The sequence below is a fragment of the Anopheles bellator genome, chromosome 1 (assembly GCF_943735745.2).
Source record: "Anopheles bellator chromosome 1, idAnoBellAS_SP24_06.2, whole genome shotgun sequence".
Classification (NCBI taxonomy): domain Eukaryota; kingdom Metazoa; phylum Arthropoda; class Insecta; order Diptera; family Culicidae; genus Anopheles; species Anopheles bellator.
In genome coordinates this window covers 1,945,492-1,969,208 of record NC_071285.1, presented here as the reverse complement: position 1 = coordinate 1,969,208, position 23,717 = coordinate 1,945,492, and the positions used below count along the sequence as shown (strand labels likewise).

General features: G+C 51.0%; 4 protein-coding genes across 4 annotated transcripts in view; 1 reads left to right on the top strand and 3 right to left on the bottom strand.

The window, feature by feature from the left end:
• LOC131206507 (uncharacterized) overlaps positions 1-1,069 on the top strand; it is a 1,653-nt gene extending 584 nt beyond the window's left edge. The window contains exons 4-6 of the mRNA XM_058199084.1: positions 3-175; positions 237-787; positions 855-1,069. Coding sequence (XP_058055067.1) covers positions 3-175; positions 237-787; positions 855-1,046 — 916 coding nt within the window. The 3' untranslated portion in view covers positions 1,047-1,069. The remainder of the gene's footprint in view (positions 1-2; positions 176-236; positions 788-854) is intronic.
• Positions 1,070-15,637: 14,568 nt separating this feature from the next.
• Positions 15,638-17,123, bottom strand: LOC131206503 (pickpocket protein 28-like). Its single transcript, XM_058199077.1, has 2 exons — positions 16,597-17,123; positions 15,638-16,532 (listed from the first exon to the last, which is right to left on the bottom strand). Exons 1-2 carry the CDS (start codon positions 17,121-17,123, stop codon positions 15,638-15,640), a joined length of 1,422 nt encoding a protein of 473 aa, XP_058055060.1.
• Positions 17,124-19,877: 2,754 nt separating this feature from the next.
• On the bottom strand, positions 19,878-21,337 carry LOC131209405 (zinc carboxypeptidase-like). Its single transcript, XM_058202474.1, has 4 exons — positions 20,570-21,337; positions 20,296-20,495; positions 20,144-20,228; positions 19,878-20,076 (listed from the first exon to the last, which is right to left on the bottom strand). Exons 1-4 carry the CDS (start codon positions 21,333-21,335, stop codon positions 19,883-19,885), a joined length of 1,245 nt encoding a protein of 414 aa, XP_058058457.1. The 5' UTR covers positions 21,336-21,337; the 3' UTR covers positions 19,878-19,882.
• Positions 21,338-21,990: 653 nt separating this feature from the next.
• On the bottom strand, positions 21,991-23,472 carry LOC131210486 (zinc carboxypeptidase-like). The gene is made up of 4 exons (XM_058203747.1): positions 22,704-23,472; positions 22,443-22,642; positions 22,294-22,378; positions 21,991-22,229 (listed from the first exon to the last, which is right to left on the bottom strand). The coding sequence occupies exons 1-4, from the start codon at positions 23,470-23,472 to the stop codon at positions 22,036-22,038; spliced, it is 1,248 nt and encodes a 415-aa protein (XP_058059730.1). The 3' UTR covers positions 21,991-22,035.
• Between the last annotated feature and the right edge of the window lie 245 nt (positions 23,473-23,717).

Genomic DNA, 23,717 nt, shown 5'->3' with positions numbered 1-23,717 from the left:
GGTGGACCGATCGGTGTGAAGCGGTTAACTGTGGGAGGTTTTGTAATTCCTCTGGTGGTGGGCGTCGTATCCTTCGGAACACCCTGTACCGCAGGATCAACCGGAGTCTACACCAAGATTAGTTCTTACATCGATTGGATCGAACGGGAGGTAAACCAAACTCTAACCTACGGAGGTAAGCCTAACATACAGGATAAGAAACAATGGCAAGAGCCCTTAAATTGTATTGCTTTCAGAATGTTCGAAAGGTTTGACGTGCTTACGACCCAGAAATTTGACCACAGTTGATTTTGAAAGACACACCCCGTTCCAGCGGTTTGGTTTAATCTGGGACGACACTGCGCCATCCTTGTACGAATGTGGTGCTACGCTGATCGACTACCAGTATCTGCTAACGTCCGCATCCTGTGTCACAACCGATCGTGGAGATCCAAAGTACGTGTCTTATGATGGCAAAGAACGTATCGCCGTAGAGGATGTTTATGTGTCCCCAAAATATATTCGAGGACGTCCTGAAAACGACGTCGCTCTTGTGAAGATCGTAAAGTTCACCAATCCAAAGGTACATCGCCCGTCCTGCCTTTGGAACCGCCGTACTGACGGCGAATGGAAGACGGGCCCTAGGTTTAGGGCGTACGGACCATCCGCCCCACTCGAGTTAAACAATACGTTAGTTAACAAAACGATTTCAATTGACCCAAAGAAACAAACAACTTGTCAAGCTGATGGCGGTAGTGATTTAATTCGCTGCCACCATGAAGTCAACATGGCACCTGGAGTTTGTTCGGTGAGCTTTTCCTGGTTACAAACCGTCTTTAGGACAACGTTTATGTGAACGTTTTGTGTTGTTCCAGATGGACTATGGAGCAGCAGTGACCAATGTTCGAAAAATCGAAGAGGATCCCAATTACATCTACGGCGTAATATCATCGCTCAGTAAGGATTGTGGATCCGGCTTGATCACAACGGACGTTACGCCACACATCGACTGGATTGAATCGATCATCATCCGGCGACGACACGAAATGCTCACGTTTTCGAACTAGAGCGAGACGAAACGACGCAAATAAATGAATAAGCCCGTATTCATCCTTTCGGTATGACAAATCCTCTTGTTAGCGCGCGTCCATTTTATTCCAACGCTCGTGTTAGTTGTTAACAGTTCACCCAATTTAAGGTCGGCCCGGCCTATCAACAAATGGCTCCGTTCATTTGCATAATTAATAGACATTTAATTACAATAATAACAAAATTCATGGTGAATTAAACCCCATTTTCGCACCCTCGTAACGCACCCCCCGGGGGGTTGGTCGACTCCAAGGGGGGGCCCCACGGTACGCACCTCTATTTATCTTTTACGCTGCGCTCCCCGTGGTACGGCCCCGCGCGAGGCAGCATTTGTCACAGTTTGTGGGCAGTCCAGCTAGTAATTTATTGGATGGCTTGAGTGACAGGTTCGAGTGGGAGTTGTGGCCATCCAATGGGGCCACCGGTTCGACCAAGAAGGTTCGTCTTCTCCAATCGACGGCCGTGGTTAAGTCTCCCGAGCACCGGTGCGGCTGGGCTAAAGAGGAAATTATTTACACCTATTGTGGGGCCCTTTAATTTATGCGCATTGTCCGCGTGTGACAGTGTTTTATGGTGAACACGACCGTACCGTGCCGTGACTGCTGGCGAAGGATTCGCCCAGCGTAGCTCGTAAGGTAGCCTCATTTGCATCGCTATCAGAGCTTCACACGGAAGGTGTCAAAAACTTAATTTAGCTGAAACACCCTGCGCTTGACTGCTCTTTCGCGTGTCCGGCGTGCTCGTTGGCGTAATCTTTTCACCGGTGACCACGAGGGAAGCTCTCTGACCAGCGAAAGAAGTCACCGAATGGCAGTGTATCACCCCGTTTCGATAGATTGAAACAATCGATCGAATCTCGTGCGAGTCCTTTTTGGGACCAACTTCGTTGTGGAATTTTGAATTGAATTTTCGAACTCCTATCATGGCCCTTCCTTCCTCGGTGGGGCCAACCTTCGCCGCCGCTCGGACATAAATGATGGGCCGATGTTATCAATGTATGTAAATTTTATTACCCTCGCATTATCGCACTCACTCATGCGATAGGTGAATTAAAGGAAAAACAAACGAGGTTTCCCGCCGAAACCCGGGGAGTCCACATGTTTATTGATGTGGTCACACACAATCCGGCCAAATTGAAAGCCACTGCGTGCCGTGTGTTTTGGGAGATTTCAATTTGAAGAGGCCAGCCAGGAACGGGAATAATTGACAAGTGACAAGCTCACCGGCCGCAGGCATGAAAGCCGCTTCTTCGTGTTTTAAACTGATGTCACTCGCTGGTAACGTGCGGAAAATGTTGAATTGTTACTGAAAGGTTCGATTCGATCTGTCAGGCGCTAAAACGTTGACTGAAAATTCGGATGCGTTGAAAAATGGCCTTCCCTTCACGGACTCGGATTTGATTAAGGTTGCTGGGCCTAGGCTTCCTGCCATCATTTCCTGGTGTCCCGGGGGGCCGTTTCCCGGGATGAACCAGGCGGGGGGAGGAGGCACAAAGTTCATATGCCACGGTCCGGCAAGGATTTTCACATTTCCTTCGCACGCAGCTCGAACGAAGCCTTCGGGCGTTTTGGCTGTTCGGCCCGTTTCGTTTATTTTTAATCAACCGCAAGGAACTTCATCTCGGTGCCGTGTTCAAGATGTCCTGGGGTCGTCTTCATACGTCAGCCGGAGCCCGGGCGCTGCCTTGTGGTCTCTCTTTGGACAAATTTTCAGCCATTCAGCTGGCTGTCCGAAAACAGTGTCTATTTTTTCTTATGATAAGTTAGTCCCGGGAGACAGCAAGTCAGGACGACCGGTGCCCGGTCCCTTCCCGGTCGGAAGTTTGAGCGGGGAAGAGTGGTCCACATAATTTTCATTACCATTTTCCATCAAATGTGTTTCCTGATATCATACGGCAGCGGGTCCGCGTCCATATTGATAAGGGTTTCCGGCCGTACATGACTCCTGGCTGGGGCCTGCGGACAGTGATAAATCGCTTATTTTAATGTCGTGTATTAGCACGCGGAAGGAACACGGAGGATTGCCATACGGCAAACTCATATTTGCAAAACAACGATGCTGTTTTGAGAAGGAAAATAAGCGTAGCAATTATTTGCCTATCATTCTTCATTCGTCGAACCAGAAGCGCGGTGTAGCTTGGAATCTGTCCATAAGGATATGCGGCGGACGTTCCGCTGTTCTCAAAAATTACCGTAACCGATTGGCGCAAGAACACACAGAAAGATGATTACTAACATATCTGACATTACCATACGATACTCGAGATGTCACTACGTGAACCTAGCCTACTGCGCTATCCGTCGGGCTGCGGGATACCTCTGCTTGCTACGTTCATCGACTCAGAAAGGAGAGTTTCAATTTAAAGTCCGTTTATATTGATCGCAAGAGACGACCAAACTGGACCAAACCAAACTGAGATCTTAAACGATGAAGGCACTTGCAGTGACGGTACTCCTGCGATCCAGCGAGTTTGTGGTTTTCCGGTCATAGGTGATGCCGAAGATGAAGAGTCCGAGGACAGAAGAAGCCGCACGTTTAGGTACAAGAAACAAGGTTATTCAATTAGGCTCAGGCAGCACAGCCACTAAGTTTGATCAGCGGCGGATGAGAAAGACCACTCTAACTTAATTATAAGTTTTTCATACAAATTTATGTTTCCGGCGAGGTAGATCTTACATGTCCCGGCACATACACAGACACATATGCACGGCCGACGCTGGCACAGATAACAACTCAAGCAAACAACCGGCCCGGACCTGTGTGCTATCGTTGCAATTTTTGTCAAGCCGGGCGAAGGATAACTTTCGGCTTTTCCGAAATTTTCCTCCGCAGCAGCAGTGAGCCGAGCCGAGCCGAGCCGAGTGTATATATAATTTATTTCATAATTTATCATTACTCCTACGGCTCCGGCTTTCATTTCATGCTGCTGGAAAGGTAGCCCGGGAGTCGTGTACCTCGTCAGGTACGGAGGAGTTCCGTACGAGATTAATGAAAGTGGTCGGCAGGATGGGGGTGGACCGAGGCGGAAAATTCTTGCGTCCAGAGAGGACGCCCACCCATACACACGGGGACGGGCGGGTGGACGGCGAGCCAGGACACGCCAGGCGTCTCGAATGCGGACAAAGTTATGATTATGATTATGCGGTTTCTGCCTTCGGTTTCTCGGGAAGCCAGGGCCTTGGCCCGGTTAGATTAACGAACGTTGGCCGTCCCGAGTTGGGCCGAGTTCTTGTGAAAGATAAATAGCGTGCGCGGGCGCGGGTGGGTAGGTGGAGCGCTTTCAGTTCTTTCGCAAGGACCATCGGCAGACGACGGACGGTCGGGAGGCCGCCTGATGGCTGGATGCACACAAATCAGCATTCACTTAATTTGGGATTCATATCACCCGATTAATTATTAACAAGTTAAATCTGACGTGGCATTGATGATGAACTTTGATTCTGGGCCCACCGGACCGGGGACCGAGTGGAAGGATTCTTGCTACGGCCACTTAGACGGCCGTCGCGGTTTCCCATCGCTCTGCGGGTCGATAATGGATGGGTTTGGGGTCACTGAACGCACCGCTTGTGTGTGTTCATTCATCTCCAAGGCGCTTCCTTATGATGGACTTTAATTGGGCGGACAGAGACTTTGATTTACCGACACTGATCTGATTCATCCGGAACCCGACCCAAGAGTTGTTGAAAAATTTGCCGCTCAATTAACACATTTACGGTCCCCGTCCTCGCCCTCAGATTTACGGTCTTATAATTACTGAACTTAACTGTAAAAAAATCCTTACTGGGGTAGAAAAAAGAAGTGGCCAGCAAAGCGTGCCGCACAAATTTGCGGACGCCCTCGAAGACGTTGCCAACTCGAGGGTATCGAGAGTCCGTCCGACAACACATTCTCAACCCTTTTCTAACCCAACCAAACTCCTTCCGGCTCCCCCGGGAGGAACAAAGGAAAAATTAAGAAAACACCTCCACTGGGACTTGGAACCCCGCGGCGGGAGCCCTGTTCCGGCGGACGGTGGTTAGAAAAACCTTGGCACCGCGCTGTCAGCACCAATTAGCACCGGAAACGACTTTTTGACGAGTGGTGGCTCTAATCAAATCGAGATTTCATTTCATCCCGGCCCAAGAGCTCCAGGGCCACGGAACTTCCGACTAACTTCGGTGTCGGGGATCAGCCGGCGGGGAAGTCAAAGAAGTCGCCATGAATGCCAATTTAAGTGCCCACAGTCGTTTAACCCGACACGAAGAGGACGAAGGACACTCGTGTATTAAAGATGAGTTTTGAAACTTTTCCTCGCCGAAAATATGAATAAAAACTAAAGGGCTCGGCCCCCGACCGTACTTCTTTCTTTGCCCCTTTTTTTACGTCAGCTATTGGCCGTAATGGCGGCGATAGAGAAACTTTCCGTGGTGGTGACACGCGAAAATGGCTAAACAATGGCCCAGCCAGGGAGCGTTCGGACGAGGACCAGTGACTTGGGTCGTTTACGCGCTTAATGTTGCTTACGGGACCACATTCTTTTCTACGTGTGTCGAAGGACGTCGCCGTTTGGGCGAAAAGTTTTATCCGACGCAGGCATATGAGGATCCTTTCTTATAGCCGTCTATTCATTTTTTAGTATTCTTTCCCTGGGCAAGACGTTATCAAATGGCCGCTAGCGTGTTGATAAGCGACCGCGGGCTTTAAAGTTCCCGTTTTTGAAAGTGCGAAGCCATGGTTTTCAGTAAGAAGTTCTGCCCCAGCAAAAACACGCTAAGTGACGACGTGACTCGCCAGTGTCCTTAACGGGCGGTTCGGACCGACCCGATCCCGATCCGACGACTCGCGAAAGAACGTGCGAATATGCGAAATGATTCAGTGGCTGGCCTCGGGCATCTACGGTTCGCTGTCCGCCTAGTCCTGGTCCAGCCGGAAGTTGGTGGTTGATATAATAATCCTAGCGCACACGCGTGCGTGCACCATCATCCGGCGCCGGGTTGCGCGTTACGGGCCGCCGCTGGCGACAAGGACTCGGTGGATCGGTGACGGGGACACCGTTCGACGATGGGATCGTTGTGGGAATTTCAAATCTCAACAGGTTCCTTCACTTAGGAAGGAACCGCTCTCGCTCGCTCGCCATCTAGTCAACCCGTTGTCTTCGCCGGGTCGGGCCGGTCCTGGCAACTTTATGCGAAATCCGTTCCGGTCGTCCGTTCTGGCGAGAAGATGCCGCCACACATGGCGGTGGTGAGTGAAGTGAATTTCCGTCCCGAACCCCTTTTCGACATGACGCCCTCGGCGGCGGAGGCATTCTTGATGATTTGCTTTCCTTCAACGCGGGCGGAAGATGTCGCTGTCTTTCGGATGTTACACTGTCGTGGTAAATCCCTCCGGGGGGTCCAATGCCGTTACGAAATTCGCATACATTTTGGGTATCCGCATCGTCAGCGTGTGTTCTGCGGTCACCCCAAAACCGTGGCACCACCGTTCTCGTGCATCGGATTCTTTCTTCCAAAAACATATTCGTAGGCCCTAAAAAATATATATACCTTTGCGTGAGAGAGAGGCAGGATGTGCTTTTCGGTTTCTACTTAATAAAATCAGGTTTTCTTTATGCTCGAAACTAAAACAATCCCCTGGCATCCGGCGGCGGCGGCAAGATCGGATGATGATGATTATGGTTACTGCCGTTTATTGATAGGAATCCGACCAAGGATCTTTGGCACGTCGTTACCGGCAATCATCGGCCCGGGTGGCCATTCCGGTGTCGAAAACAGGCCAACGGAGACCAATATCCGGTGTGCCTAATCGTGCCCAGCAAGAGATTAGCCATTTTCTGCAAAGATAGACACTATCGGCGTGAGCTGCTCGGTCGATTTGTATCGTATTTTGTTGGGTCAAACTCACTTCACTTTATACGGTCGCCATATTGGCTAGAAACGTTTGCAATTCGCAATGACAGGTGTCAGTGGCTCGGTTCCGATTGAATGGGTTGCTTGATTGTGTCTGAAAAAAAAACACAAACCGGCATCATCAACAGGGTGGCGTTGTTGCACTCGCATCCGACGCCGAAATTGAGAGCGAACTGATTCTTCGTGGCAATAAAATTTTGCATGCTTCCATCTGTCGCGGTTTCGAATGGCCACCGTACGCCCCTCCGATCGATTTCGAATCCCTTCGCACGGTGAACTCCTAAGCCTGCTTAGATTCGAAGTGCAGCGCAGTGCATCATCGCCAGGACGCTAACCCTCGCAGCAGCAGCAGCAGCAGCATGTCGCGCGATGTTGTTCGGCACACCCTTCCTGTGTTGGCCCCCGCTATTTGCCACCAGCCTCTATTCCGATCCGATTGCGGGCTCGCCGATGAATGGTGCGAAATTTATATCAATAAATATTATTTATTCACTTGTTCCGCGGCTACGACTGTTCCGACGACGAGCCTCACAGAGAGAGAGCGGCCAGCAATAATGTAAACCCGCAACCGATCGGGACGAGCCATCGCTGGTCGCCATTTGAATATTAATTCAATTATGTCCCTCGCAGGACCATTTTGAGAGGTTCCTTCGCCGCACTGCCTCCCTGATTTTCGACTTGTGGCTTTGCGCGGTTTCCGGAAGTCGGACGACGACGACGACGACGTATGTCGCAAACCGGTGATTAATAATTTACACGCGAAGAACGCTCGCTCGGCTCACTGGGAAAAGGACACTGGGCCAGGAGTGGGCCATACTGTACCGAGCAAACGCAATTATCTTGCGCGTACAGCGCGCACAATTTTGTGTTTATTTGACTCGCACAGAGGGCCGCAATAAAAGGTCAGAGCGGCGTGAAATTTGCCGAAACATTAACACACAACGAACCCGTTTGACACGCTAACGAGGAACCCACCCCCCGCCCGGGAGGGAGGGTCCTTTATTATGGTCCGAGAAGCGAGCAAAATACTGCCATTGTAATATTGATTTGCTGTTCGATTCGTTAGGCACATTATCTGATGGTGATTACTTTCTCGATGCTGCAGGAGCTTTTTATTTAAACGCCCAAAAGGATGTTCCAAAATGGCCGTCGTTTCAAGTCGCGCCACCGGAAGTGGAGAATGATTAGGATGAGAACAGTACATTAAAAACCAAAAAAAAAACCGGGAATAATTTATTAACACACGATTGCACGTGAGATTCATTTCGGGCTCCCCGCAACAAATGACTATCCAAATGGTGGAGTGTATTAAATGAATTTGTTGCCCTCCGAGCCGCGTTCATTCGGCCGGGCCAACCGGATTCCGGACACCGTAATTCAATCCGGTTTGCGAAGGATGGTAGATTTTTCCCGGGGAACTCTCCGCTCCCCGTATTCCGCACCATGTGTTATGATTATTGTGCTAGGAGTTCCTACTCGCGCCCATCATCATCCTTCATGAGGCCCTCTCGTGTGGCCCTCCGGTACCGGCGGTACCGGTGCACCCTTCCGGCAAGTCCTTCCGGGGGCGAACAGGAAACCAAAACGCGGAAAAAATAATGAAGACGTAACCTCAAACCTGCTACTCGCATCATCGCCCGGCTGGCTACGGGACCGGCGAGTTGGCCATTTGGCCAGGTCCGGATGGAATCACGGATGGGCATCAAATTTTTCTCGCTCCGTTTTTTTTCTGGCCAGTGTGTCCTACGCCAACTGGCCCAAGAGTATGATCATATTTTATTGTTTTTTCCTCACCCATTTCTCACTCCTGGTTTTTTTTTTTTGGTGCTGACTCCCTGTCCTCAGACAAATTGGCCATTTCGCTTCGGACTTCTGACTTCTGTTTTTTTTTGTTTATTGCCCACGCGGATGCCGGTGTGCCGGTTTCATTTTTCTCATCTGTAATCTAATTTAAACATTATAAATCTTATATTTATATGCTAACTGTTCCGATCCCGGTGCTCGGGAAGCGGAAACGGAACACCCGGCACCCGGCGGAACTCCGATTTGCCGGTTTCCTGGCACTCCATCCGGGGCCACCGTGGCGCCCGGATACACAATAAAGAATAATTTTCCTCTGAGAGTTCACAGGCCGCCCCGCGGAGTTCGTTGGTGATTATTTTAAATTGTATTCCCCAATATTGTGTCTTGGCGTCCGTGAGGAGTTCCTGGGTGACAGTTTTTAATGCATAGCTAATGATTATACGATCCGCAAGCGGTTCTCCCGCCCCGCCGTTGCGATCGTCAGGATTATTAAAGGTGTAAGGAACGGCTCCGGACGAAAGTGAAGTTGTCGTGCCGCTCCGAATGCTCCCATCTTAGGCCGCAGTGTTTTGCGGTGCCCCCCCCAGAACTCGGGCCCGAAAAGTTTGTCCGACGAAAAGAAACGCTCGTTGCGTAATTATAGCACGCGGCCACGCGGCGCGACGGGTGGACCGATTTTTATACGTCTCCGATGAAGAAGACGATGAAAAGTATCACTCTCCTGTGGGTGATTGTAATTAAAATTTTAATTTAACGACACTTTCGCTGATTAAAAGTTAATTAATGTGATGAGAAGGTGTCGCGTGTCGGTCGCCCGAGGTCAAGGAGTGAAGTTAGCGTGCAGATCGCGCTACGCAAAAACACTGTATTTGCGCGAAAAACACTCGGAAAAGCATTCGGATTTTTGGACGATGAAAAATCGAGACCACTCGCGGGTGAAAGCGGGAAACGGGGGGTAACAAAACGGAGGGCTCAACAGTGGAGACGTGCAAAATTAATTTCACTCTAGCTGAGGGTTGGTGTGCCACTGAAGGCAATATATCTTCGAAACAAAGTTAGCTAGCAAACAAAGCCGTGTGGCCAATTCCGGTTGGTCAGCCTTCAGGCGTTTGAATTTTTTTCCTCTCCGTTCTCCGAGGAAAGATGAAAACAATGCCACCGTTTTTGGGGTGGCCATAACTCAAACCGTGTTGGTCACCGCGGGAAAAAAAAAACGGCAAACTCTGATGCTAGAGTTACTTTTTTGTCGGGCGATAATTTTCATCTCGTCCAGGCAATTGGCTACACATAAATCATGGTCTCAAGTCACTCGTACGTATCAGATGGGATTTCTTTCGCTAGCCAGAATTCCTTGGAGAGTAGCAATAGTTGAAGGAAATGCCGTACTAGACGCTGAGTCGCTAGTTACAATCGGAATCGGAATCGTAGGTTTTATAAGAAGCTATTCAAAGTGTTGAAGATCATTTTTCGCATACTTTGATACCAAAATGTTTCAAATCTAACAATGCCGTTACCAGTGAAGTGAGACATTCATCCGAGATTAATGAAAAAACCGTCTCACTATGAAAGGCAAATCAAGTCTGGTAACAGTCGAGCCAAAGAGCATGTTGGACTAAGTAATTTGAACAATTAAAAGAAAAACATTAAATCAAAATTCTATTAAAAGCTGCACAAGCCTTTTGTTACTCTGTAAAATAAATTTATTGATTTTCGGTGTGCACTGTCCTTTCTTCAACAAGTGCAGCCAGAAGGTATTTTAAATGAAGCCAGCGCAATAATTAGGATTGACAGCGCCACTTAGCGTGAATTGAAATCGAGGGTGGTGCCAGTAACTAACGACCGCACGCACTAGTAGTGTCCAGAAAGGGTGTTGCACATGCAAATACGCACTTCTCTTTCTCTCCCTCTCTCTTGCTCGCTGCATTGAGTTTAAAGTGCAAGCGCAATGACCGCAGTAATGCATCCTGTCGGGCGTTTTGACAGTTGATGCGTTAATTGACAGGAACAAATGTTGTGATAATTGATCAGAGATCAGAGCAACCAACGCTGGGAGGATATGCCGGGAAGAGTCCTGGTGTCGATAATTAGTGCAGTCGCAGTGCCTCCTTGCTCCCTAGCTGAAAAGCCACCCGCCATTCCCTGGCCACGTGTCGTGCTTAGCAATTATTAGTTCGGGCTGCTGCTGTAACCAAGAATCTGTTCTTTTGCGAATCCAGAACCATATTGAGGGGAGTGTGATGGGCATCCTTATGGCCTTCCGCGTGTTGTGTTCTCCCCCGGGGGGTGGTCCGGAATCGCGTAGCGTAAAATTTATTGTTTTATTGCCACACTATAAAGCAGTCAACCCGGCTCCGGCTCCCGATGCGAATCCGGTGCGTCGAAGGAAGGAACCCCGCCGTACGTTATTTGCAGCCCATTTCCCAGGCCACCGCGGTAAGTAAACAACAAATCTTAAACGGTGTTAGCAATTGACGCCACATGCCTAGAGCGGTCCTGAGCGATGTTTACCGAGGTGAGACCGACGGCCGTTCGACGAACAGGATTGGCAAACGAGACATTTCGGCGACCCCCCGAGGGACCCTATAACCCGCCGGCTCGGTGAAAGTCGAACTCATTTGTGCTCAAGCTGCAAGAGCTTGAAAAGAAAAGACAGGCAAGGATATATAGCTGGTGCTTCCGGTGGCAAACAACAACAACAAGGTTGGACCGATATGTCCGGAGTAATGTCATCCGAGCGACGTAATTAACACGTCACAGGTTCGGTTTCGGTGCCCACAGGACTCCCACGGGGCGCGCGATCCTAGCCGGTGGCAACAATCTTCCGGTGGTTTTAACTGTCAAATTTCATTAGTTCCACTTGGCCACCTACCATCAGGAGCTATCCTGGGTCGGGGAATCGCTCCATAGGCTCCATGTTGAGGATGTTTTTTCAATCTAGCCACCAGAGCTCTGCATGCGCTCCGCTTGACACGACACTTGCCAACTGCGTTAAGAGTTTTAACCTCAAAAAACGACCGGCGACCAAAAAACACATTCTCACACTGCACACCGACCACGCGAGACTTAGAAATTCATGAAAACCCCGGGCAAAACTTCATGAATAATCAAGTAAATTTTAAATTGTCTTGCCACCGGTAAAAACGTTTCCCGCGGGACCGGCAAAACCCCGCACCATATTAGGCGCAGCCAGCACCACACACCCCCACTCACAGTGTATGTGGGCCACCAACAACAACGGAAAAAACCCCACAAATACTTACCGTTACTCGTCACTTGTTTCGCCACCGTGTAATCCGGCGGTGAGTATCACCAAAGCGCCTACTACAGAAAAAAAAACACGAGACCCAAAGCGGAAGCGTGAAGTCCATCCGGAAACTGATACTCCAGCGCCCCTGGCATCGGAAACCCGAAGCGAACCGAAAAAAAAACCATGGCCCCTCAGAAACCGCAGTAAAAAAAATGCGTGGAGTCGAACCACGCCGGTCCCGGCCCAGCCAGGATTTAATAAGTGAACGGGAAAAAGAAACTCGCCCGGCCGTGGAAAAAGAAAGTGAATAAAGTCCGGCCGCTGGGAAAGGGACCGAAAAAAAACAACGCAACACAAGAGAGCAACCAATTTCGAACAAATTGTCGGCTCCTTGTCGGTCAAATATTTGCTTTTCGCTGATTGAATTGCTTTTGTTTTTGCCTGGTGCCTCCCGTGCGCCCCGCGAAGGTCCCGTCCGGCTGGGCGAGGTCCCAGAAACACCGGGCGGGCTGGCTTCTAAATTCTAGCCCGCGGTGGCCCGAAGGAACGTCCGTCACAGCTGTCACGGGAGTCCTCGAGCGGGGAGTCAATTTTAACAAATTACGCCGCAGATTGACGTCGTCGTCGTCGTCGTCGCGGTACTCGCGGCCCGCAAGGATTCGCATCCGCCGGGGTCAGAATTAGATTGGGATTTTCGAATCGGGCACCGACCGTAAGGAGAGCCAACAAAAAACCCACCCCGAATCGACATTCAGCGCCGGCAAACGTCAGACCGCGAGACCGCGGCGCGGCGCATCCTAATTGAATCAGATCCGCGAATTGAATTATTCTTCGCCGCGGTCGGATGGGAATATTTGTCATTCTGCAGATTCGCGGTTTTACAAAATGCCTGCATTCCGGTGGCACTAGCCGCTGTCCCGGCCATCGGGATATGGTCCCATCGGGTGAGAACTATTAAATCGGCGAGCTGGCTGGCTGGCTGGCGAAGGAGTGCCGGCAAACTAGACGTGAAATTCGTGAACGGAATGGAAGAATTGCCGCCGGAAGGGTGACCCCAGGAATTGCAGCTCCCCGGGCAAGGTGAGGTAGAGTCTAAATGAGCCACTGGCGCACTGAGGCATTATCGGCGGTAAGTGAATTATGCGCTCAATCGGGCAATGAACCTTCCCAAAAACGGTGAATCGCATAATCGAGTTTTTGCATTACACAGCACACGGTTCGGAGGCAACTGTCGGAGGCAAATCGGATAATTTCCTTGCCGGATTTCGGGGTGGCCTGGCAACGATTTGCATAATTTCTTTAACCGTAATGATTTAATTGAACCGCCACGCTGGTGGAGGCATTTTAGCGGGAGAAAAGGCGTTTCGTTACCCATTGCATTGCTTAATTTATGATTGATTTTGTTATGATTGATAATTGAACTAAAAATTAACAGAAAAGTTAAAACATAATGCAAAATACGAAATGTTTTATGTTCCCTGCATATTGTGTTTAGTGAGATGGGAATTTTCACTTGGCAACTGCTACATACGAGCAGTGATCAATGTGACTTCATTTCAATTATTTGTTTCAATGATTTATTTGGCAGCTAATTACGATTTACATGTTCATGAATCATAGTCTGTTTTTTTTATTCAAGCGCCATTCAATTATTTATCGCATTTATGGGTTTGGCCCTTCAGGTTCAGGAACATTCAGCTTCGTTCCCGGTTAAGATAAGATCGGTAGCTACTACCCAATGTCAATAGTTTTACTAAAACCTTATCGTTAATCATTATTCCATAAAAGAACTAAATCAGAACTAACCATGCCATCTTGGCTAAACTTTCGGCAAATAAAACTGCTCACTCTCCTAACGGCGGACGTTGTCCTGCGACGGCCGCCATGCTTTGATGACGGCAATTTAAAATACAAATACAAATGAAATGTGTGCGGTCAAAACCGGACAACTCCTTCCCGACATCGTCGTGGTCGCCATCGTCTCCTGAAGCAATTTTCCTCTTGACCAAACAACGAAACGCCCGCAATCGAAATTGCCTTTGGGCCACCACGTCGTCTGCCACCAAAAACCCGGAGCATCTCCTAAGGAGTCAACCCGTTCCGCCGTCGCGGTTCACAGCTGCTGGCCGGCAGCCAGCCTCATGTTGTTCTGTAATTGACTTTCACCGTTCCGTGCCAAGTTTGCGTAACCCGGTGGGGCGCAGTGGGATCGCACCGTTTCACCCCGTGTGTCCGGCAGCCATGAAACGTATCCTTCAAACGGAATCTTTAACTTAACTCTTCACCCGAGGCCACCGGAGAGGCCCGGCGAGAGAACTGACCCACGGCACGGCACGGCCGCAGCAGTAGCCGGTTCCGGAGGGAATTGCGACATGGAATTGTCGAACGCCGGGACATGTTTAACTTTCGCAGCTCGTCAGCCGCCGTCGCCCAGGCCCGGGCGAAGTCGCAGGATATACAATTTATAATAAACGAGATGTCCGACGTCCGTTTGTCCGACGAAATGAGTTTTCTCCTCGCGTCACCAGGCTAATTTCCGACTGCCAACCGGTGGACACCGTGGAGTCTCGGGGCTCCCAAACACTTACCGGGAAACCGGGGCAGGATCGCAACACGTAGTGGCGCGCAAACCCATAATCCAGTTCCCCCGTTCATAAACAGGGACAGAGAGTAAATTGAGATTTATGCACTGTCTGTGGTTCAACCGGTTCACCGGATCCGGATTTCGGCAGGCGACACGCACGCACGCACGTAACGAGGACAATTTTTCGGGATTTTAGGCGACGGCCGAAAAATCCACTTCATTGACCGGCGGCATCCTTCCGAGTGGGCCCTCCGGCCGAGAGGACCAAACCCGAGTAGGAGGAGTGGGCGAAAAAGGTTATAAAATTATTTATTATCCTTATTACTTTTATGCGCCCACGAAAATGAGGCGAGAGGTCCGAGGTCCCCGGCGGTCCCTTCCACAGAACCCCACGCGAGGGCCGCGGGCCATCCTTTGAAGATGAAGGCACAGCCAATGTAAGTAAACCCTACCGAGGACGGCAAAAAGGTCACCCGCCGTCGTCGGTCGGTGGTGCTTTTATTTTAAAATAAATTTAATGTTAAAGGGTTTTGCCAGCCAAAGCCAAAGCCAGGCTTCTGAGGACCTTCGCTCCATATGGTGCGCACCACTCACACTCGGGTGGCACATTTGCGCTGCTAACGAGCAATCCGAGGTGTCCGGCCAGGGATGATACCGAGGGCCGGTGATCGGGACGCAACCGAGAAGGGACGTACCCTGGAAGGGGTTAAAGACCGGCGGCGGGCTGCGGGAGGGTTTATTGATATGGAAGGACGCGCGTCATCCATTAGGCTGATAACGAGTTTTGATGGGCGAATAAAAGGCTCGGCCCTCTGCCGGTGAAATGCGGTTATAAAGCAGCTGATTTGACGTGGCCGTGTGCGTTATTTATGTCCGCATGGAACGACGTGAAAGTGGCCCGATGAAAACGGGTCCTTGAAGATTGGCCTTTGAAGCTTTATCCACATCTGATTTAAAAGGTTCCGGCGAAAACGATTAATCCTGCGTATTGTTTTTTTGAGGGTCATTACCAAAGTCTGGAAGTCTTTATTGATTGCTTCATCCGTTTCACGACAGGGCAGGCTTTAGGAGGCAGAAAAACAGTAGCTCCAACAGTGACACCACGGAAACACCCAGCAGCAGGGCCATCAACCCACCGACGTTGGCCACAAAGTCTAGCAATCCGTACCGGACACTCCGCACCGAAGGATAGAAGTGATCCTCGCCAACGTCCACCAGCAGCTCCGCGGTGAGTGAGTCCGTTTCGTTAGTCACCACAAAGTATAGTTCCTCTTGTAGGCTTAAAGTACTCGCCTTGTAGCTGTATCCATAGTCCAGACAGGCCGGAAGACAGCTGCAGGCCCACCGGAAGTACTGCGATCGAGGAATGGCTTCGGCACGCATTTGAGCGATCGCATTTTTATCGAGCACGTCGGACGGCCGATAATTGGCACTGGCGTTGCAAAGGGCCATATCGTTAGTCCGAGGCATATACTCCAGGACACAGCCCCGTTTGTCCCGGAACATTCCTGCGTGACACTCGAGCTCGCAATTATTTTGTGTGTAGATGGCAAACAGCTTCAGTGGGTTTTGGACCTGCCGGTAACAACCGGTGGTGTGTGCGGAGAAGTACCTCAGGTACCGCTGAGTGCTAGTCAGGCTCGGCAGAACCTTCAGCTGGACCTTCGTTCCGATCACCACCGGAACGGGTTTGGTGGGCTTGAAAGGAAAATCGATCGGTGAATGAATGTGAACATCGACGGCAGGAGTCGGACACTGTTCCGTGTCATTCTGGCCATTCTGGATGAATAGTATCCTTAATCGGTACCGTCCGGAAACGTCTTGGGCAACCCGGGGGTACTGCTTCACGAGGACCGTCTGACCCGGCACTGGGTGTTCCCTCCGGAAGTCCCAGTTCTCGATAGGCCGGCTACCGTTTGTGAGATGTTTCACGTTCACAACGCTACAACGCATAATGTAAATATATCATCAGAATGATCGGATCCTTTCAGAAACGTTTTGTTTACCTCTGGACATTGAAGAGCTCCTCCCCGGTGACTCCATTGAAGGTGTAGCAAAGACCCCGCTCGGTCCGCACCGCATCCAGCACACTTTCGCAATCGCTTGTACACGCGTCCTTCCAGCAAATTAGCCCGCAAAACTCTTCCAAACGTGGTGTGGCTTCACCTGAGCAACCGCTATATCCTTGGGGCTTCCGAGGACAAATCGTGACGGCCGGAAACGGAACACTCCAGATGGGCAACGGTCTCTCGGCACGCACCACCACCACATTCGCGGCGTCCGCTGGGTCTCTAAGGCGCTCGAAGTTTACCATCACCAGGAATCCGAACAGAGCGGTCAGGCAGACGGTCACACCGAGCCACAGGATCTTGAAGGAAGTTCGCCACCCGGGCACCAACACGTACCGAAGCAGCGGGGACGAGCTGTTCCGTAGGTAGTCCACCAGAATTCCCGCGTCATTGTCCGGCTTCGCTGGAAGGGCTGGTCCTTTGGAGCTGTGTTCGTTCTCTGGCAGCGCAGCAACCTTCACCATCGCTGGGCGAGTTCCGCGGACTAGGCGCACTGTAGGCAAAAGGACTCTGCACTGCAAATGCCACAGCACAATGACACGATGATGGATGACTGGTCGACATTTCGAAGTACGAAGTTCGACCCAACACACCCATGGAACCCGGGGCGAGAGTGTTCCGAGATCTTATCTGCTGGCTCCTGGGTGACCGTGGTTCGTTCACATATAGGAGTGGTTCATGCTAATTAGGATCGTAAAGGTGACATAATCCAAAGGGGTTTTTTTTTTGTTCGGTGGCCACTTCACACAAACCCAACTTCCAGGTGGTTCCAGCGTTGCTGCTGCCTGTTCGCAAAAACCCCAAAACTGGCGGTCGATCGATAAGTCCGGCATGATTCATACCCTGCCGAAGGACCAAGACCATAATCTCTCCCCCCAACAGGACGCGGTCGGTTCTTCTGATTTACTGAATCATTAATAATTCGATCATCGATTCATTAATCAATGCTCTGACATCGGGCTGATTACCAATTTGGGCGTCCATCAGCCGTTCGGTGAACGATTGGAACGAATGAATCTCGATTTGCGTCGTTCTCGGCCATTCGAACCATTCGTTCGTAGCGAAATCTTCATTTACTCACCTGAAGTTACTTTTCGTTCGAAATTTGAATAAAGAAGAAATCCGTTAAGCAAACTGAAGGGTTCGAATTTGAAGGCTACTAGGATCACCAATCAAATAGGTGGTCCAGGAAAACGCAATCTAGTTGGCCAAGCTGACGGGACCGGTTGATGATCCCGGGTTGATGAAGTTCGTTATCCCACACCCCGGACACCACGGAACACATCATCTTGGCATCGCCCTCATCTTGGCTTCGAGATGTGGCCACTTCTTTGAAGAAACTGTTTATCTTCACCGAGTTCACCGAATCATATTCGACGCCTTCGTGATGGGCGAAAATGCAATTTCAGATCCGAATTCTTTGCGCGACCTCTGCCACGACTGACGGACGGACGACGACGACGACGAATCCTGTGCCGGTAATGAAACGATTCCGTTTCGCCTCCACAAGCTGTTGGTCGGCGAGCCGAGCTTAATTTCTTTCCCGCCTGGCAGTCATTTCATTTGGCCCGTCCCCGCTCGGGCTGCCTGGGAATTCATTTGGGGCGGCGGTTAATCCGGTGGGAAATTTCTTTGCAATTTGTTTAACGCGCCCCGGCCGCAGCCGGTGGATACGGTTTTGGTAGTGGCGGGACCTTGGCATGGGTTGGTACGGAGGTAGCAGCTCGCCCCACCGCCGTGAACCGTAATTAAAACGAGTCGGGTACGTGGCGCGTATATGGAACGCTCCATTTGCAGGATGAGCTCACACGTCGCTTGTCGCCCGGCCGTAGAAGGGGTTAAGACTTGCCAGTGAGCAAGGCGAGTTCATTCATCATTGCGAGGCACAGGGTAGGCGGCCAAGCTGTTGTGATTTTCGTACTCTTAAAGAGCGCAACCCCTTACATCAGGGGGCCCGGGGAGCCCGAGGTGACGCTCAATTCTCACTCGGATCATTTATATTAATGATGAAACCATCCATTTAAATTATTAACCAAACCGCCATTTGCTTTGCATATATACGACATGTTTAGTTACTCCGCTCGCCCGCCCGTAGCCCAAGAAGAGTCAGGGAATCCCGGGAGTTCCATCGATTTGCTGGTGGCGTTGAGGCCAAATCTCGGCACCTATGAGTGGGGAAGTTTTGGGACATCAAACTCCTGGTCTGGGCCCGGTCGGTAGTGGAGGTCGAAGTTCGTGACGATTTCAGCGACGCTCCAGTGGGAATGGAACTTGATGCAGGGATCAAGACGCTGCCACTATTTCTGGCCTTCGACAGGGAATCGATAGGGTTCCGTTTAAAGGTGCCTCCAGACTTCTGTACTGATTATTGAACGGCGATGGCTTCAGCCTTATTAGAAGATTTTTTCCAATATCAAACATAGAAAGGATGTGGAGGAACTTTAGTTTAAAACGTCGAAAAAGACGAGTAACTTCCTCCAACACTAGTATCCTTATGGGCGTGTGCAGTTGGGGACATTTTTCGAAAAAACAAGTAATACGTACCCACCTTACCGGGCAATGCTTGCGAGTTCCGAGAGGGAAAGAAAAATGTCGGACCTTTAAACCACCCGCGAGCCCGAGCCCGAGGACAGCCTCCTGAGCTTAAGACAGCCCACTGTCTGCAAGGAAGGAATGGAAAAAAAACCACGGACCGGAAGGCTAGGTCCTTCGTCCTTCGCCCTTAGTTCCTTCGCGCGGCGAAGCACATAAAATATTTAGCAGGGCGGAGATTTGTCCAGACTTCGTGTAAGGTGCCAGTGTACATAACATAGTCTCTCGTCTCTCTCGCTCTCTATCGGTCCTTCTCCGGTCACATAGAGCCCCCCGTTTGGCCCCCCACATCGGGTCCGGGCTGCTGGGAAAGTGATTGGCGTAGTGCTCCCCGAGAGCGGTCTCGTCCCGAACGGACATGCGCGCCAGCTAGCCAGTAAAAAGCTTTCACCTACATTTCCAGCCACACCACCCGCGCGTGTTGGGGAGGGCGCGGCATTGAAGTGGGATATCACACGACGCTGTTGACGGAAGTGGTGATTTGTTCCTGTTTTTTTTTGTTCTCGTTTCCACCAACCATTTAGTACAACGAGGCTCCCGGAAGGTGATAAGGAAAATGGCGACTGATTGGCACAAGTTTTAGCTTCGATTCTAAAAGAAAAATCGAAAGTATATTTGCGTCCACGCGCCCTTAGTGATACCCGTAGTTGCGGCCCTCCTCGAGAATCACCACGATCGAATCGAGCGTCTCCTGGGCCGTGGGAATAATCTGATCCGGTGGCAGAACGAACCCGTAGCGTCCGAGATCACGCAGCTCGTACGCGTAGACCAGCGGAGTCCGCAGGACTCCCTTCACCCAATCGATACTACCTCCGGAGGCAACGTCTGCAAAAAAAACGGGGCAAGGTGACTTACTAATGTGACGGCGAGTGGAGTGACCCCAGGAACTTACAAATCGCTTCGGCAATATTGCCCACCTTGTAGCTGGTACCGAATCGCTCCTGCAGCTTATTGATCGCCTTCGTGCCAATCGCCACCTGATAAGGAGTTGCGGCAATTAAGCTCTTATCATTCCAGCCACCGATAACACCGAATGGGACCTACCGTTTCGACGTAGTTATCGAGACGTGCGGTCGTATGGCCGTACGGGATGAGCAGGAGTTGCGAATAGGCATGGAACGCCAGGTAAGTGCTCATGTTGTCCAGCGTACCGATGAAGTCCGCCAGTTGCCGAGTTTCGGGCTCCGAGAATGCGCTGGGTCCAGCGAACGTGTCCGAGCATGGGACACTGGAGGCACCACCCTCTGCGGACGATAGAATTTACCGGGTTAGCCGGTCCGGACAGGAACCTATCCCTTAGCTCCAGGGTAACACTTACGCATAAAGTTGTATCCCCAGTTCCGGTTCGGATCCGCTCCACGGCACAGCGAGCTGACCTCCGAGCGCGTCTTCCGCCACTGCCGGTCGGTCGTGTGGGTATACTCGTACCCATCCGGGTTGGTCACCGGGAACACGTACCAATCGAAGTTCTCGGCAATCTGGCGAACGCTGGCATCGCTGGAGGTGAGCAGCTCGTTCAGGACCCAGGTCACCGTGGCGCCACTGACCCACTCTCGGGCGTGAATTAGACTCTCCACAAACACCGCCTTATTGCCCGACTTGTACGACACTTTCACTCCCCTGATGGGCCGACCCTCGTAGGAGTTACCCACGTTCAGCGGGGTGACGATGCCCGGGTATGCCGCCACCAACCCATCCAACCAGGCATAGATCGCATCGGTCCGATAGTACGCCGTCCACCCGAACGTATCCTTCCGGTGGTCGGCCTTCGATTCCGCGTCGAACAATTGCTGCAGGTCTTCCGCCCGTAGGTCCACCCGAAGCGCGTACTTGGCGCGGAGTTCCGAAAAGTGTCCTCGCTGATGTGGAGGGACCACAAGCAGCACTTCGGTGCCGACTTTCAGCGGCTCACTCCAGAACCGGTATCCATCGGGTTGGGCGTTGATCGCTTGCAGTAACTCCAGTTGCCGATCGGTTACGATCTGCACCGCGTACAGCCGGTAGTTGTCGTAACGGGCCTTCTCGGCCGTGGCCGTTCCGAGTAGGACACTCAACGCAACGAGGCACAGCAGTACGATCTTCATGATGTGGGGCGTCAGAGAGGACTATGCGATTTTGGACGATTGTGCCTGAGTTTAAAGCAACAACATCAATTCGCTGGGCGGATAGATTATGGGCGAGGAAAATCCGAACCGTCATTGTCTCGGGATACAGGTGGGTAATAGGCAGAGATTGTACTATCTTCGAGTTGATAATCTGGCCGCGGCAAGTACAGAGCAAGAGCCACTCAGGGCAATAATCATCGTAGCCGCGTAAATGATTGACGTCTAAACGTTCGATCGCCGATCGTAAAATGAATTCTTAAGGTGTTGAAGTCATAAAAAGAACGGAGCTGCGGAGGCACGCTAGACTTCTACGGGACAATTATGCAAAAATGTACCCATAAATTATCCGAATGTCCACAATTATCCTTCTTCTAGTCAAGTTCCGTTTTTTTTTTTCATCCGCCAGGACGTCAATCATAGGCACCTCGCAAACCAACGCCGGGACACAATTAACCCTTGATGGTGTGAGTGCGGCCAACTTCAGGTTTCATTTCACCACCCGGAGGACCACCCGGAGAGGGGGCCATTTGGCCTCACATATGTTGACTTCTGAGGGCAGACCCTCTCGAGGGGTACGTAGAACTCCAGCAAAAAAAACGGATCATTAATCATAAAAATCTTTGCCTTTTTTGCCTTTAACAGACCGACCTTCGTTGGCCAATTTATTCCGATTCCTGGTTTAGTGGTAACCCAAGGCTTTGCCTTCCTCGAGGATGACGATGATCGAGTCAAGGGTTTCCTCTGCCGTCGGGATGATCTGTTCCGGTGGTAGCAGGAACCCGTACTCGCCGGTATCGCGCAGCTCGTACGCGAACGTCAGCGGAGTCCGGAGTGTTCCCTTGACCCAGTCCAGACTGCTGCCGGAGGCTATATCTAAAATCCCGGATCGATTTAGTGTGTGGCACTTCGAAAACAATAACCGACTTCGAATACTTACAGATAATTTCCGCGATATTGCCCACCTGGTAGACGCTTCCGTGCCGCTCCTGGAGCTTTGCGATGGCCTTCCGTCCGATGTCCATCTATAGTGGCGTAAGGCTCATGAGTCCAGATAAGCATGGGAACCGCGATAAGGTAAACACTCACCAACTCATCGTAGTTATCGAGAGGCTCCCTTGTGTGACCGTACGGCACCATCAGCAGCTGGCCAGACGAGTGGAAGTCAAGGTACGTCGATAGATTCGGAATACCGCCGATGTACTGCGACAGAGTTCTGGTCTCGATCTCCGAGAAGGGCGAAGGTCCCGGCCAGGTATCGGTGCACGCAATGGGCGAGGTGCCTCCCTCTGAAAGGAAGAAGTCGGAAGATTACTGCGTGACCTGACCGAGATTACAACGAGAGCTTACGATTAAACATGAAGTCCCAGTTACGGTTCGGGTCCGCCCCGTAGCACAGGACATTCTGCTGCGAGCGGGTCTTTCGCCACAACCGGTTCGTGCTGTAAGTGTACGCGTATCCGTCCGGATTGGCCACCGGCACGATGTGCCAATCGTAGTTCTCGGCAATCTCACGAACCGTGGGGTCCTCCGAGGTAAGCAACTCGTTCAACACCCAAGTAACCGTCGCCGCACTAATCCACTCCCGGGCATGGATCGTTCCCTCGATGAAAATGGCCGGATTGCCTGTCTTGTAGGACACTTTAACTCCGTGGATCTGTCGTCCTTCGTACGTCTCCCCAGCCACAATGGCACTAACGACACCGGGATGTTCGGTTACCAGCGTCTCCAGCCAGGTGTTGATATCCTCCAGCGTATGATAGGCGGCCCATCCGAATGTTTCACGTCGACCCTTCAGCTGGCGGTCAATCACATCCTGTAGGTTTTCGAACGCAACCGAGGTGTGCAGGTTGAACCGTTCGCTGAGCTCTGCGAATTCGGCTGACTTGTGTGGAGGAACCACCAGCTTTACGGTGCTGTTCAGGTGGACGGGATCGCTCAGGAAGGTGTAGCCATCGGGCCGTTGTTCGATGAGTTGAAGCAATTCGAGTTGGTCCTGGCGGTCAATCGATAGCTTGAGGACACGATAGTTATCGTAGCGCGCCGGTTCGCCCTGAACCGACGACGAAAGGGCTGCCAGAAGGCAGATCACGATTCCGACTACACTGGACGGTGCCATTTCGGTGACTGAAACCATGGGGCCCGCTAGTGGGATTGTGAGGTAGGTCGAACGGTTCTTATCGACTTCTTTCAAGATTATTTCCCGAATGCATCTTTCATTCAATTGCTTCGCGATAGCAAGAACTAAGGCACTAAAACAGGTCTTGAGATAGTGGAACAATGGAACAGGCCATTGCGTCAGATAAGCCTTCAGGCGGATTGATTGAAGGTTTCGATGAGTGATTAAGGTGAACTTAGAATTGT